A 16978-nucleotide genomic window follows, 5' to 3' on the forward strand; every position below is an offset into this window, starting at 1 on the left:
AAGGACTACCGTGGACAGCTGACTCCTGAATTTTTTATATTCTTTATATTCTGTGTGGTCAGTTCACAGCAGTGATAGAAATTAATTATTTCCAACAGGTTTTATTGGCATTTTTATCTTTAAGCCATTTTTTCTAAAAGTGTGCACCATCTTTTGAGTCAAATTCTTGCATTTGGGCTGTTACCAAGCTAATGAAATCAGCATCAACAAAATGTATCTTTGCAATGCAGAGGAAACACAGAGACTGCATTAGAAGTGTCATTTAGATGCATTTACACACTTTTTAATGCAGCTCTGAGGGACATGAATGCATTTAACCTGCAGTTACAAATGCATAAATAATGTTTTGATATTTTAAACATAAAACATTGAAAACTGATGTTTGAAATTATTTTTAAAATGAAAAGGTACCTTAAATGTGAAATTAAAACTGCCAGTAGGTGGCAGCAAGTCACTGTTAAACTGAGTCACTGCGATTGAACTGAATCATTTAAACGGGTGATTCATTCAGGAACGAAACACCTTCCTGTTGCTCAGAGATGCAAAACAGCGCTGTGGCTGTGTTTGGAATGATTTTTGTTGGAGAAATAGAGCAAAAACAGGAAATATTGTGTCTAAAACGTAAGTCTCTTAATATTAACATATTGTATAAAATCAATATCACATTTGTAATCATGCTGACTTTTGGAGAAAAAAACGGCACTCTTCGGTGTGATATTAACTATATGAAATGATATAAATATATACATTTTCTGCCCCATATCATAAATTATGTGATAATTCTAAATGCATTTTAATAGACTGATTCATGCAGTGAAAGAACGCACTATAAATGCGCACGCGCACTAGTCTAACCTGCTAACGTTAGGTGTTTTGTTTGCTTTTCGTGATATACTAGATAATATCAAACCGCACATCGTTAAAACAACAATTACGATATTATCGCAGACCGTGCATATCGCACACCGCTATTAGATTTTTATATTGCATTGTCTTCTTATCGATCCACCAGTTCACATTTAAAGCGTGTTTGCAGGGTAAAAACATGGGTCGATTTTCCTGAAGGGTCATGTGACACTGAAGACCGGAGTAATGATGCTGAAAATTCAGCTTTTAAATTACATTTTACTATATATTACAATAGAAAACAGCTATTTTAAATTGTAATAATATTTCACCATTTTCACTGTATTTTTGATCAAATAAATGCAGCCTTGGTGAGCAGAAGAGACTCTTTCAAAAACATAAAAAACCTTAATGATTTCAAACATTTGTCCAGTGGTGTGTAAATGAATGGCAGGTAATGCCTGATGTGTCTCACCTCTGCATCACGCTCTCAGACGGCAGTCTCTGCTGATTCAGGTCTATAGCAAAGCCTCTGAGCTGGTCAGTGATATCAGCAGCAGACGCCAGACAGTTTTGAGCTGCGTTGGCATCTCCACCCTGCAGCACACACACACACATACACACACACACACACACACACGGCCGGGAACAATAGAAAACCACCGTCAGAAAAGCCCAGGATCAACGAATGCAAACACTCAGCCGTATCAGAGCAGCTCAGTGTGTGAGTTTAGGCATTTTGGACTCCAGAACAAACACTCTGTGTTCAGTCCTCAATAGCAAATTTAGTTTAGTTTAGCACGCTTGACCGTCTGAACGACGTGTTTGTACATCAGAAATCAATGCTACTTCAGTAACAAATCTGTTGCATGAAACCTGATTGAAATAATAGCACAGCAATACAGACAACACTGATGAAATGAACAGAAAATGCACAGAGAGGCGATACAGTTCAATGTACGGGAATATACGCACGGATAACTGCGACAAACTAAACACCTAGATTCGAAAAGATTAAATTATTGTGTGCAAAATGCATCATACGGTGTTTGAACAGAGTTTGTTTATTCTCCTTCATGTCAATCCAAACCTGTGTGACTTTCTTTCTTATGAGTAACACAAAAGAAGATATTCTGAAAAATGTTCATGCTGCTCTTTTTATATTCAACCATGGCATACAACTTGATAAGCAAAATGACTTAATATATTAAGTTTTGTTTTCTTAAAAATTAATCAAAATGAAGTGAGTTTACACTTAAAACAAGAAAAATATCTGCCAATGGGGTCAGAAAAAATCAACTTAATTCCAAGGCACAAAAGATTAGTGGACTGATTTTTTTTTTTTTTGCATTTTTATCAGAAAACAAGTATTTATATCTTAAATTATTTTGCTTCTCCACTAAACGCATCACGATTTAAGAGTGTTTCGATAATTGTAATGGAAACGTCGAAAACAAAAGACAAAATAAGACAAAAATATTAAGAAAGAAATCTTTTTTTGCAGAGATGAAAGCAAAAGGTGACCACAGCCAGATTTTGAGTGGAAAACTGATTATAGTGATATTTAAATTATTATAATAATTAAATATAAAAACCTGAAATATAGTGCACAGGGCTGTTTATGGTGCTTTCGTTGTACTTTTTGTGTGTGTGTGTGTGTGTGTTATGCAGAAGAAAAAAAGGTCACACAGCTTTGGAAAAACATGGTGAGGAAATAAGGCTAATTTTATATAAAGTAAATAATTGAATTTGAATTTAATGAACTATTTGTTAAATAAATGTCATACTATATTATATGATTTATTATGATTTATGATTTATTTTTATATTATTTATAATTTTATATAAAGTAAATAATTTTAATTTGAGTGAAAATGTGCTCATATATATATACACACACACACACACAGTACATATTTCATATATTATATTTTAGATTTTAATAAATAAAAAAAAACTTAAAAATAAATTATAATAAAAATTCCTTTGACCCAATTTTTTAAAAACCTTTTATTTTGTGCTTTTTTTCCTGCTGCCCTGTATGTTTCACTTTCATTTTCTCAAAAGTCACTCAGGGACAAAAGTGTTTTATATTTTAAAGTGTGCGTGTGTGTGTGTGTGAGAGAGTGTGTGTGTGTGTGCGCGTTTTTGTGCAAACAGACTCATGGGAAACTCTACAGCTCATTTATGATCCTGTCAACTCCTGACATGTGACTAAATCAAACTGGTGTGTTTGTTCATCATACTCACAGACTTCAATATTAACGCTGTCTTGTCCAGGTAATCCTGACACTGGGCCTGTAGAAATGATATCTGCTGCTGCACAGGCATCATGCTGGGGCTGATGGGAAAAAAACGATTATATCAATCCTGCCACCTTCTTCACTACTTATTTACATGCAATGATCAGTATCTACAAGCATTACAGACATGCAGAAATGGGGTTTTCACTGCTGGCTCTTCAATATTTCACTGACAGCTCTCCATTATGTGTCATAACTGTTATCAGAAGCTCATCTGAACATTGACTGATTCATTGTGCTTTATGACTAGCTTGTTCCTCGCTGATTTACGGCGCTGCATTCCTCTACCGTCCTGCGAAATCTCTCAGTCGAACCCGACACAAAGACGCCCAAGCAGCTGGTGCAGATCTCTCGCGCCAAAAACATTGCAATAAATCTCCTGAAAACGGCTGTTTTTGGTTCCTGACTAATATTTGTCGTATTACATGTTATATATTTCCAGCTGAAACTGATGGTTTACAAACTATCATTGGTTATTGATCACTTATCTAATTAATAAACTGTATAAAGACAGTTTAATAGTGTGTAAATCAATCAAACATATCAGGTCCCGTTGAAAAAATTTAAGTCTTTAAAATATAAAATACATTTATATGAATTTTATTTGGTGCATTATTTTACAATAATATCTTGACCAGGCATTCTGAGTTCTTCTAAAACAAGTGATAAAAATTTGAAAAGGAATTAAACGTTCCGGTGAAAAGTTCTACAAATAAGCATTAGGCAAGAAAACAAATAAAAAGCAGCCAGTTTTAACTCTCCGAGATGAGCAAATGTGTCTGATTTGAATGGAGAATATGCATATGAAAGCACAACAGAGTCGTTATTCATGTTTATGACCAGTAGCTGCCAAATGACTCGTGAACTTGTGCGGAGCGCTTGGATACAGCAGGCAGCGCCTTTTCCCACAGGATCCTGTAATTACTGAGTATGCAGATCTACAGGACGCTTTGCACGTCTGAAAGTGCAATGTAAACTCATGCAGAAACGAAAACAAAGGAGCTCCACAGTATCAGCAGGGGTTGTGTTACCGAACGACCAGCAGAGGCCTACATTTACACAACTACACCTCATCCAGCTTTATATACTCCAGAGAGAGATATGAGAGTCTTTGATGTGCCTGTTATAAACCTTTGAAGCTCTTCTGTATTATGATACAGTTTCACCTCGATTGCACTAAGCACTTCATGTATTTATTTCGTTTTTACTCAGAATTTTTAATTCTTCTTTTAACTTATTTGTTTTAAATAATTTTATATTTTGTATTTATATTTATAACTTGCTTTAACTTTTGCAAACAAAAACTAATCATAGAAAAAAAACTTTACATTGGTGTACGTTACATTTGCATATTAGTGCTTGAATCCTGTCAAATAAACTTCTTTTAAATACTTTTGTTAAACACGTTTTTAACTTATCTTTTGAATAACTAAATTAATATATTTGTTATTTATTTTAAATTATGTAATTGTTTCACGTTATGCATTACATTTATTTTTGTATTTTTACCCTTTTAAATTTTCTGTAAACTGTTGCAAACAAAAACAAATCATAGATAAATGTTATATTTGCATACTAGTGCCTTTTTATTTTTTAATTGTTAAATTAATATTTTTATTAATATTTTAAATTAATATATCTTATTTTGAATTAGATTTATTTTGTGTTTATAAGCTTTTAATTTCCCTGTATAAAATTTGCTTAAACTTTTGCAAAACAAAAACATAGAAAAAAAATATTACATTAGTGTCCATGTTATATTTGCATATTAGTTCTTATTTATTTTTAAATTATTCAATTAGTATTTTTAATTAGTTTTAATTATATAGCATTTTGTATTATTTTATTTCGTATTTTTAAGCTTTTAACTTTTCTGTATAAAATATGCTGAAACTTTTGCAAACAAAAACAAACGATAAAAAATACATGTTACATGTACACAGTGTTTTTTTTTCTTTTAACTTTTCTGTATAAAATATGCTGAAACTTTTGCAAACAAAAACAAACGATAAAAAATACATGTTACATGTACACAGTGTTTTTTTTTAAATTATTAACTAAATTAATAACTAATTTTTTAAAATTACTTTTACCTAGCCTATATAAATATGTATTATGTAACATTTCGCATTATGTGTATGTTTTGTATTTTTAAGCTTTTATTGTTTTGTATAACTTGCTGAAACTTTTGCAAACAAAAACAAACGATAAAAAAATACATGTACAGTGTTTTTTTGTTTTTTTAATTATTAACTAAATGAATAACTAATTTTTTAAAATTACTTTAAACTAGCCTATATAAATATGTATTATGTAACATTTCGCATTATGTGTGTTTTGTATTTTATTTTTTTATTTTTTGTATAACTTGCTGAAACTTTTGCAAACAGAAATCGTTAAAAAAATACCTTACATATTATATTTGCATACTATGCATATTAATGCAAATCAAAAAAGAAAGAAAGAAAAAGTGGCAAGTAACAGGTGTTTACTCACACTTGGCCGCCGCTCATCGAGCCTCTGGAGAAACTGTGGCTGAATCCCTCCACATGCTCCTGGGTGAAACCATTATTCCCCCGCTGCACCAGCACCTCGCTCCGCGCGTACGGATACGCGGCGGCCGCGTTCAGCTCGCTACGCGATCCCGTGCGGCGTCCCATCATGCTGAGGCCGCGTTGCGAGCCGTACATGCTCATGACTTGCACCCGAGGTGACCGCTAAAAATGGCGGAGTTTAAACGCGAACCAGAGCTCAGATCCGCAGGTCCAGATCAATCCAGCCGTCTAGATCCTCCGCGACGCCCGAGCGCGACTGAGCGACGCTCCGCTCGGAAGAGCCGCAGTTTAGGGTCCGAAGTCACACCCACTGACCGCCATCTGAACACACCCGCCTTCACATGCCTGGAGGCGTTCCTGATAGATAAGCTCACTGTCACATTCAGCACTGTGACATGCACTAAACTATTTTAGACAACATTGTTGCTAATTATCATCATGCATGCAGATTTATGACCTCAGATGCATTCATAACCCATAAACGCATTTGCAGATCCTTGTAAGCGAACTGCAATAAAAAAGTGCTAAATTACACTTTAAACTTAGTGTTTAATCTGTGATCAAATTCAAAATGTGCAATGCAAATGAAGTGCAATGTAAATTTGAAAAAAGTGCAATGCAAACTTTTCACAACATGTACTTTGGCAACACTGAATATTTAAGCAGGTCTGATGCATTTAATAAATCTCTTGAATACTGAAAACATTGTTAGAAAAATATATTTTAATTATTTTAAAATGAACTGTTTTTAACATTTCAGCAATATGCATAAAACTATTTTAAACAACATAGCTGTTAATGATCATGCATGCAGATTTATGACCTCAGATGAATTCATCAACCATATAAAGAATGTTTTGCAGATTCTTTTAAGTGAGCTGCAATAAAAAAAAAGTAATCATTTAATGCTTTTTGTAAAAGTTTAATCTGTAACTAGATTGAAAAGTTTGTAGACAAACTTTAAGTTGGCTTGAAAAAGCCTAGCCAGAAAGTTTGAAAAAGTTTTAAAAGCTTGCAGTCTGAAAGTTTTCAGTTTGAAGTAGTTTGAAATTTAAAATAGTTTTAAAGATTAAAGTTAGAATGTTTTCAAGGCAATACAGTCTATCAGAAAAACAGTTAGCAGGTATAAAACACTGCTAGGGTACCTGGGGTGGTTGCTAGGCTGTTTCTAGCATGACTAGCATGTTGCTAACATGTTTTTATCATGGTTAACATGTTACTAGCATGCTGTTAGCATGATTAGCATGTTGTTAGCATGATTAGCATTTTACTAGTATGTTTTCTAACATGGTTAGCATGTTGCTAGCATGATTAGCAAGTTACTGGCTAGTTTCTAACATGATTAGCATGTTACTAGCATGTTGTTAGCATAATTAGCTAATTACTAACATGTTGTTACCATGATTCTGGCATGATTAGCATTTTACTAGCATGGTGTTAACATTTTGTTAGCATGATTAGCAATTTACTAGCATGTTTCTAACATAATTAACATGTTACTAACATGTTGTTAGCATGATTAGCCTGTTACTAGCATGGTGTTAACATTTTGTTAACAAGATTAGCAAGTTGCTAACATGCTTCTAGCATTATTAGCATATTGCTAGCTTGGTGTTAGCATGATTAGCAAGTTACTAGCATTTTTCTAACATGATTAGCATGTTACTAGCACGTTGTTAACATGATTGGCATGTTACTAGCATTGGTGTTAGCATGATTAGTAAGTTACTAGCATGTTGTTAACATGATTAGCAAGTTACTAGCATGTTGCTAACATGATTCTAGCATGATTAGTATGTTACTAGCATTATGCTAGCATGATTAGCATGTTACTAGCATTATGCTAGCATGTTTCTAGCATGTTTAAAGCCTGATTAGCAAGTTACTAGCATGTTGTTAACATGATTAGCAAGTTAATAGCATGTCGCTAGCATTATTCTAACATGATTAGCATGTTACTAGCATGATTAGCATGTTGCTAGCATAATGCTAGCATGTTTAGCAAGTTGCTAGCATGTTTCTAGCATGATTAGCATGGTGTTAACATTTTGTTAGCATGATTAACAAGTTATTAGCACGATGCTAGCATGTTTCTAGCATGTTGCTAGCATGTTATTAGCGTGTTACTACCGTAGTGTTAGCATTTTGTTAGCAAGTTACTAACATTTTTCGAGCATGATTAGCATGTTACTAGCATGTTGTTAGCATGCTTAGCAAGTTACTACCATTTTGTTAGCATTATTAGCAAGTTACTAGGATTTTGTTAACATGTTTCTAGCATGATTAACAAGTTACTAGCATGTTGATAGCATGATTAGCAAGTTACTAGCATTTTGTTAGCATGTTTCTAGCAATATTAGCAAGTTACTAGCATGTTGTTAGCATGATTAGCAAGTTAATAGCATATTTCTATGCTAATCCAGCTAAAACCAGTTGATTCAGTGAAAAAACAGCTAAAAACCAGCTAAGACCAGCCTGACCTGCTAAAAACGTGGCCAAAATCACTTTAAAACCAGCTTGGGAGGCCAGCCAAAGCAGCCAATCAGCTTACTTGGTTTTAGCTGAGGTTTTTTTCAGTAGGGAGTTGTTAAGCTTTGCTATAGCAATAGACAGCTTAAATACACCATAAGATTCATCGTACAAAAGTTTTGACCTCCTCAATGAAAGTCTATGGGATTTTAGGTGGTGTTGATAGTCTGGTTTACGAAAAAACCGTTAAAAGTAGTTTAAACAGGATTTCAGTAAATTGGCTTTTTCAAGCCAACTTAATTAAACTTAAAATGGTCAAAAAAAAGTGCAATGCAAACTTTTCACATCAGGTTGAGTTGTAACTTTGGCAACTTTGAATATTTAAGCAAGTCATTATCGGGTTATAAAGATTTATTTCCAGCTGAAATCAATGTTTACAAACTGATAATTAGTTATAGATCACTTTTCCAATTAATAATTTAAATAAAGACTAGTTAAAGCAATCAACTCAGCTCCTGTTGGAAAGATAATGTCACGGTTATGGTCTGTTTTGGTTCGCTTTCTGTTTCCACATTTCCCTGAGTTCCCGTGTCTATTAGTTTCCATGGTTTTTGATTAATTACTCCACCTGTTTCTGTTCTTCCTGATTATGTTCCCTGTTTATAAGTCTGGTCCTTTGCCCGCTATTGATTTGGATTTGTGTTGCTGTAAGTTGGATGTACTCCTGGATTTATTATTAAATACCCTGTTTACTCTGTTCTTTCGTCATGCGCTTCATTCCAAGCCAGCAGCAAACCGTGACAGATATATTTCTAATTATTTTAAAAGCATCTACCTTTAATATTTCAACAATTCATAAAACTATTTTAAAAAACATAGCTGCATGCGGATTTATGACCTCAGATGAATATACTGAATGTTTGTTTGCTTCTTTTAGAGTTTCATCTGTAATTAAAAATGGTCAAAAAGTGAAATGCAAACTTTTCACAACTGGTTGAATATTTCATATTGAATATTTAAGCAAGTCATTCAAATTAAAGTCCAATGCATTTAATAAATCTCATGAATACTAAAAACACTGCTGTTTTTGGTTCCAATAGGTTATATAATATTATAGAATATATATTTCCATCTGAAACTGATGGTTTATAAACGGATCATTTATTATTGATCATTTTCAATTAATAGCAACTGCTTTTAACTTTTTAATATGCATAAACCTATTTTAAACAGCATACTTGTTACTGATAACCATGCAAATGTATGATGAAATAAGAGTGAAATATTTTTTATTTTTAGAGTTTGATCTGTAATTAAATTCAAATTAGTCAAAAAAAGTGCAATACAAATATTTAAGCATGCCATTAAAGCTGATTTTGGTACTTTTTGACTAATATTCATCATGTTATATTACATTACGTGATTGATATTTCCATCTGAAACTGATGGTTTACAAACTGATCATTAGTTACAGATCACTTAAAATCAAATAAAAATGTAATTTCCACCACAAAATAAACGAGCGATATGGTGGAGATGTTGGACATCTATAGTTAGTCAAATAAAATAATCTAGTGTGCTTAAAGTATGATTTTATATTAGTGCACATGACCGAAAGTGCCTGAAGTTGAAGAAACACCCAATTTGACAATTGCTTTTACCAGCCTAATAATGCAGCTTGAATCTTGGGAATGACGGACAATGGAGTGACAGAGAGAGGCGAGTTTAACCAGAGTATCAGGTGAAGCGTAACATGATCAGTTTAGGCTTTTGGGAGCAAAACACAAATGGTCTCTCTCTCGCTCGCTCCTTCCCAGAATAATAGAGAGCGTTTCTAATCAGGAGGGTCTTTCTGACTCACTTCCTGCTGAAAAAAGCACAAGTGCATCCTGAGTTTCCTCCAGTCACATATTCATGCATGCTGACCTCAACACAAGAGGATTTCCCCCAGACGGACAATAATGCACAACATCTGTGCATCTCTTATATGTTATGGGTGTTTGCACAGAAACTTCTCTTGGGTTTCCAGGCATGTCACTTCCTGTCTGCATGTTAGTATGGATGCCACTAGTAGTAGTAATTAGCAATTAGCAAACAACTCTAATTACTTTCGGATCTGAGAAAATAGCTTTTTTGTGGAACTATAACGATGCTTTGTCTTGTCTATATTGTTCATCATTTGTTTTCCAGTCGGTGACGTTGTGGTTATTTTCCACGCTGCTCGTTTGTTTGGAGTGAACCGTCGTGAGGGCGTGTCACTGAAGCTGTTGAACAAACCAGTTTCGATTGTGTTTATTTGCATATTTGATCAGTCATTGTGCTGCATGTCTGCACCAATCCAGACAGATTTAAGAGATTTGAACACATGCATGCAAACATGTAACGTTACACATGTGTTCTGTTAAGCAGCACACATTTTTGTGCATTGCGATCATAGGCTCAGGCTTATTAGCGTTTTTAGTATTTTATGTAGATCGACTTATTTGAGCCCTACTGGTAGATGCTGGAACTACACGCTTATGATAGCAAAAGGCCTGTTTCTCCATTGACATACATTCAACAGAAGGTGTGTATTTTTCGTTAGACATAATTTTATTGTTTATTGTTTTATCATTGACAGATTATTTTAATTGAGACAGATTGCACATATATTTCCCCCTGTCTGCTGCCTATGAGTGATGTGTCGCCAGTTTATTTATTCATTCATTTTTTTAAACATTTTTAGCAAAAAAAAAAAAAAAGGTTATTCCAGCTGTAAGGTTACACGATCATGTTAAACTGAGACTCATGCCCAAAAGCTATAAACTCGCAGAAACATGTTGCATCATATATTTTATCCCAAAATCATAAGAAACAAGGACTTTGCGTGAAGAACAAATACACATTTTTTTTTGCATTTTGACATTTTAATCACAATTAAGCACCTTTACTTCTCTTAAAGTTCTCTTAAAGTAAACTTCTCTTTATTTTGTAAATACATCCTGATATTTTACCATTATTAATTTTTTATTTATTACTTTTAGTTTATTTAGTTTTAAGTAACTTAACTAAAGTAAAATGAGAAATAATTCCATTAAATTATACACACACACTCACACACACACACACACACACACACCCACACACACATATATATTATTTCAGTTAATATCTCTTTTATTTCAAGTAATGAAAATGCTTTTATGATTTTAGTTTTAACAGCCTCAACAGAAAAAATAAGCAGCTTCCTTCAGGTATTAAACCTTTGGTTGTGACATGAAAGACAATATAATTACATAATGTATTTAAAAGGGAAAGACTCACACTCTTTGCTCTATTAAGTGGTTTGAATAGTTTTTGTGAGCATTTAATGCTCTATAGGTCAAATACACGTAATGTAAATGACACACTTGTGTCTTGAGTCACTATAATGCGGTTGAGACTCAGATTACTCGGCACAATGCAAGGGATTTGTGTATCTCTGATTAAAAGCTTCTTGTTCTCGTAGGGCAATTTGTAAGTCATGAAACGTTTGAGATTATTCCAGCTGTAAGGTTACACGATCATGTTAAACTGAGACTCATGCCCAAAAGCTATAAACTCGCAGAAACATGTTGCATCATATATTTTATCCCAAAATCATAAGAAACAAGGACTTTGCGTGAAGAACAAATACACATTTTTTTTTGCATTTTGACATTTTAATCACAATTAAGCACCTTTACTTCTCTTAAAGTTCTCTTAAAGTAAACTTCTCTTTATTTTGTAAATACATCCTGATATTTTACCATTACTAAAGTGAAGTATCATATGACCTTTTGTACACTCTCAGAAAAAAAGGTACAAAAGCTGTCACTGGGGCGGTACCTTTTCAAAAGGTACACTTTTGTACCTTTTAGGTACTAATATGTACACTTTAGATACTAATATGTACCTTTACGGTACCAATATGGACTCTTTAGGTACAAAGGTGTGCCTTTTGAAAAGGTACCGCCCCAGTGACAACTTTTGTACCTTTTTTTCTGAGAGTGTACAGTGTGAACAGACCCAAATTTAAGTAGATTTTCTAATTCAGTATTTTTGTCAATGCAAGGGATTTGTGTAAGTATCTCTGATTAAAAGCTTCTTGTTCTCGTAGGGCAATTTGTAAGTCATGAAACGTTTGAGATGATTCCAGCTGTAAGTTTATACGATCATGTTAAACTGAGACTCATGCCCAAAAGCTATAAACTCGCAGAAACATGTTGCATCATATATTTGATCCCAAAATCATAAGAAACAAGGACTTTGCGTGAAGAACAAATACACATTTTTTTTTGCATTTTGACATTTTAATCACAATTAAGCACCTTTACTTCTCTTAAAGTTCTCTTAAAGTAAACTTCTCTTTATTTTGTAAATACATCCTGATATTTTACCATTACTAAAGTGAAGTATCATATGACCTTTTGTACACTCTCAGAAAAAAAGGTACAAAAGCTGTCACTGGGGCGGTACCTTTTCAAAAGGTACACTTTTGTACCTTTTAGGTACTAATATGTACACTTTAGATACTAATATGTACCTTTAAGGTACCAATATGGACTCTTTAGGTACAAAGGTGTGCCTTTTGAAAAGGTACCGCCCCAGTGACAACTTTTGTACCTTTTTTTCTGAGAGTGTAATTATGCTCAATGATGATTACTGTTACTGCAATACAATAATTTGCATTAGCTTAATTTAAAGGTATTGCAACAAATAATGTATAAATATTTTAATGCATTCATTTATTGTATTGCAGTAATGAGATTTGGGTTGTTAATTGTCTTGAAAATGGTGTCACAATGCAAAAACAATCCATTTTCTTCATGCAAAGTATAATTGTTTTCTTTTGTTTTTGAGGTGAAATATGACCTGGACATGTTCACCACAGGTTTTGTGAAATTCGCAGCAGTGTGTTCGCAGCACTTCGTTCTGATCGTCTCCACCCTCACTGGAGGCGACACGGAAAAAAAGACTGAACTTGTTTGCATGTGCAAGTGTGTGTGAATGCCTGATTTATAGCGTTCTGGGAAAATTATTAGAGCGAAGAGCAAGTTAATGTACGTGTGTTAATCAGCAAATGAAGTGAAATAAGACTAAGGAATAGTTCACCCAAAAATGAACATCCAGGATCTAGATGAGTTTGTTTCTTCATCAGATTTGGAGAAATGTAGCATTACATCACTTGTTCACTGCAAGTGAATGGGTGCCGTCAGAATGAGCGTCTGATAAAAACATCACAAGTAATCCACAGCACTGCAGTCCATCAGTTAACATCTGGAGAAGACAAAAGCAGCTGAAACAAATCCATCTTTAAGACGTTTTTAACTAAAATGCGAGTCCGTAATCCATTGATGCAGTGCTACATTTCTCTAAATCTGATGAAGAAACAAACTCATCTACATCTTAGATGGCCTGAAAGCTGAAAAATGACTCTTTGTTATTGTCCTCTTGCATTATTGATAAACTATTTTCCTGTTTGACTCTGTAAAGCTGCTTTGACACAATCAGTATTGTATAAAGCGCTACACAAATAAAGGTGACTTGACTCGAAAGTGAGTCAGTTTTTTAGCAAATGTCATTTTTGGGTGAACCATTCCTTTAAATGTGCATTTGTACAGTCAAATTATTTAATAGTACCACATTTATCTCTTTTAAATATAAACGTTGTCTCAGATGTTAATCTAAATTCAAAATGCAGTTGTATAGTTGACGTACAGTAAGATTACAGCGCAATAACATGAATGTGGAGCAGCTCAGATCATTTGATGAGAAACCAGTTCATATTGAGATTTGATTGCTGAGATCTCTTCTAACGCTCCAGAGGAGACACGTGTGAGATTACTGGGGTCTTTTTCTCAGGAGAAACATCTGAGAAGCAGGAGACGTCATTGCTCACTATAGAAGCTGTTTCTCATTCCTGCGGGTTACTTTCTTATGCAATAATGATGTGCAGTTCTTGAGAAAGTGTTATCACAAATGCTTCTGATTATATGTTTGGTGACAGTCTGAGGTTTGGTGAGATGTGCATGCTGTGGAGGAATGAGCGTCAGGCTGAGACATGCAGTAAACACCTTCAGAAATGCGCCCAGAGCGTTGATAAACCCACTGAATCGAACAGTCAGAAACTCTCTCTCTCTCTCAGAGCGGTTGTGACCGTATGCATGGCCAGATGCGCTCATTCACACGTCCTGCTGTGAAATACTGCGACTGCATGTCTGGACTAACACCGTTCACACCCAAAGACACCAGCGTCCACAACCCGATTTACTTCTGTGATGTGACGCTCTCAGAGTCTCATAAATTATTAGATTTTGATGAAAGATTAGGGAGGCAAACATTTTTATTCTTGGAAATAACATGCACTGTTGAAGTGTGCAAAATAAGAGCAGGAAAATGCATTAGGAAATAGTAAATAATTTAAAAAGTGCCATTTTTGTAACACTTTTCATTATTGTGTCCTTGTAACACGCTGCATTATAAGCAAGCTTATTTTATACATTAATTCATCTACATAATAATTACAATTCAATTACAGGATTGCATCAACATGCACTATTATGCAAATATAACATGAACACTGATGTAAAGTGTATTTATTTATTTTTTATTCTATTTTTTGCAGGAAGGTTCAAAGGTTTAGAAAAGTTTATACAGATAAAATAAATGCTTAAAGATAAAAAAAATTAAATATTTAGATCATTTAATGAATACTTAAAAAAATAATAAATTAATCATTTAAAAATAGAAAAGAGAAGTATTTTGACAGCAAAACCCAAATTAAAAATACACATAAAATACAAAAAAACTTAAAAACACAAATATGTTAAACATTTAGATCATTTTAAATAAATAATTAAAAAAGTTAAATGAGAACTATTTAACAGAAATATGTATAAAAAAGAGTGACAGTGTAAAAACTAAATTTAAAATGTGCTTAAAAATACAGAAGAAGCTTAAGAATACACAAAGTTAAACATTTACATAATTTCAAATCAAATAAAACATTTAAAAGAGAAGTATTTAACAGAATTATATGAGTAAAAGCTAAATTAAAATGAGCTTAAAATACAAACAAATGTTTAAGAATGCAAAAAATGTCAAATCTAAGCATTTAGATTTAGATTTAGTTTATTATCATTTTAAATAAATAATACAAAAATTTTAAAGTTTTAAGTAGAAGTATTTAAAAGAATGATGTCAAAAAGAGTGACAAAGCATGCAAAATCAGACCAAGAATATGTAGAAAGTAAATCATTTCCAAAGTGCCTTTTGTCTGCTAATTGATGCGATGTGCATGAGGAAAGCACTAATGTGGCACACCGTTCCAGAGAAGCACACCGCACCCATATACATGCACAGCTCAAACTGCACTGTAATCACTTCAGAAGACAAACAGATGTGCAATAGCTGGAGTTTAGTGTGCATGCATTAACCATGTCCTGTGTTAACCTGTTTAATTTCTGACATACCTGTCTACCGCTTCTTTAATCAGGTGCCAGAGGCAGTTCATGCTCATTTGGAGCAGCTAAATGACAGAAACTGTCTGCAGGGCTTTTTAGGAGTAAGACTCGTCTTTCCTGTAGACCCAGAACCATCAGCAATGGCAAACACTGCAGGATGAACATCTGAATGATCTCACTTCAACTTGGACTTTTTTTTTTATTCAACATCAGGATTAAAGGACAAAGGGTTCATTTCAGGAATCAGTTTGATTTTTCACGAGTAAATCTATAAAGGCAAAGTGTTTTAAAACATTCACCATTTTTTAAATCACCTTTAAGCTTCTAGCTGGTCACTTCAACAGTATTAAAAGTACACGTTTTATATGTGCATTGTAAAAATGTTGGGCTTTTAAAATCAAAGGAGGTCATAAATTTGCATGCATGATAATTAGCAACAAGTATGTTGTTTAAAATAGTTTTATGCATATTGTTGAAAAGTAAAAGGTACTTTTAAATTAATTTTAAAAATATATTTCCAGCAGGAGTTGATATGCTCGATTGCTTTATCTAGACTTTATCTAGATTATTATCAACATGTTGGGAATAAAAAAGACTTACTTCATATTTTATGCATCCTAAATACAGATAATTAATCACAATTCATTCCCTTAACAACTGCCATTTTTATTTGAGAGCCATGGTTCAGAAGCTGGATATATGAGGGATTTTAAAAGACTTGGAAAAGTCATAAAAAGTAGTAAAATCTTAAGTCATAGAATTTTTTTCTAATTAATAAAATAAATTAATAGTTATTTAATTTGGTCAAGCTCTAAAATATTTTATTGGGAACAAATTGCTATTTGTGATCTATAATCACAAACATAATAATAAAAAGTCATAGTAATAAATAAAAAGAGAAAATTATTCAGTAATTGGATTTATGTAATTGAATTATTTTAATGATTTATAATTATTTTAATTTGTGAAATATTTTACTAATTCTAGTTACTGTAAATTAAGTTTTAAAATGAGCAGATTTGTCATTACAGCAAAAGAATCAGAAATATCATGTTTGACATTGGGGTGGGGCCTTGAAGTCAAACAGGTTGAGGATAATTATGCATTACAGTATAACTGTTTATTTTACATCGCTGTTACTGCTGGTTTATAAAAGCAATGGACCACAAAGCTCTGAGCTTTTTCAGCATTCTACACAATGCAAATTCACACATTAAATCTGTTTGCTGAAGGTTTGCACAAAAGCCCTTTATATCCATTGCTGAGTAAGTCACTTTCCCTTGACCTTCTGTATCTCTCACACACACACACACACACACACACACACACACACACACACACA

The 16978-nt window shown here is 33.3% G+C and overlaps 1 protein-coding gene across 1 annotated transcript in view; it reads right to left on the reverse strand.

Annotated features, from left to right (window-relative positions):
- The window catches only part of LOC107728115 (desmoplakin-like), a 40106-nt gene extending 34111 nt beyond the window's left edge, over positions 1-5995 (reverse strand). The window contains exons 1-3 of the mRNA XM_016538195.1: positions 5646-5995; positions 3097-3187; positions 1322-1443 (exon numbers count right to left, since the gene is read on the reverse strand). Of these exons, the coding sequence (XP_016393681.1) occupies positions 1322-1443; positions 3097-3187; positions 5646-5845 (413 nt within the window). The 5' untranslated portion in view covers positions 5846-5995. The remainder of the gene's footprint in view (positions 1-1321; positions 1444-3096; positions 3188-5645) is intronic.
- Between the last annotated feature and the right edge of the window lie 10983 nt (positions 5996-16978).

Source organism: Sinocyclocheilus rhinocerous, unplaced genomic scaffold (genome assembly GCF_001515625.1).
Source record: "Sinocyclocheilus rhinocerous isolate Xijiao unplaced genomic scaffold, SAMN03320098_v1.1 scaffold936, whole genome shotgun sequence".
NCBI lineage: Eukaryota > Metazoa > Chordata > Actinopteri > Cypriniformes > Cyprinidae > Sinocyclocheilus > Sinocyclocheilus rhinocerous.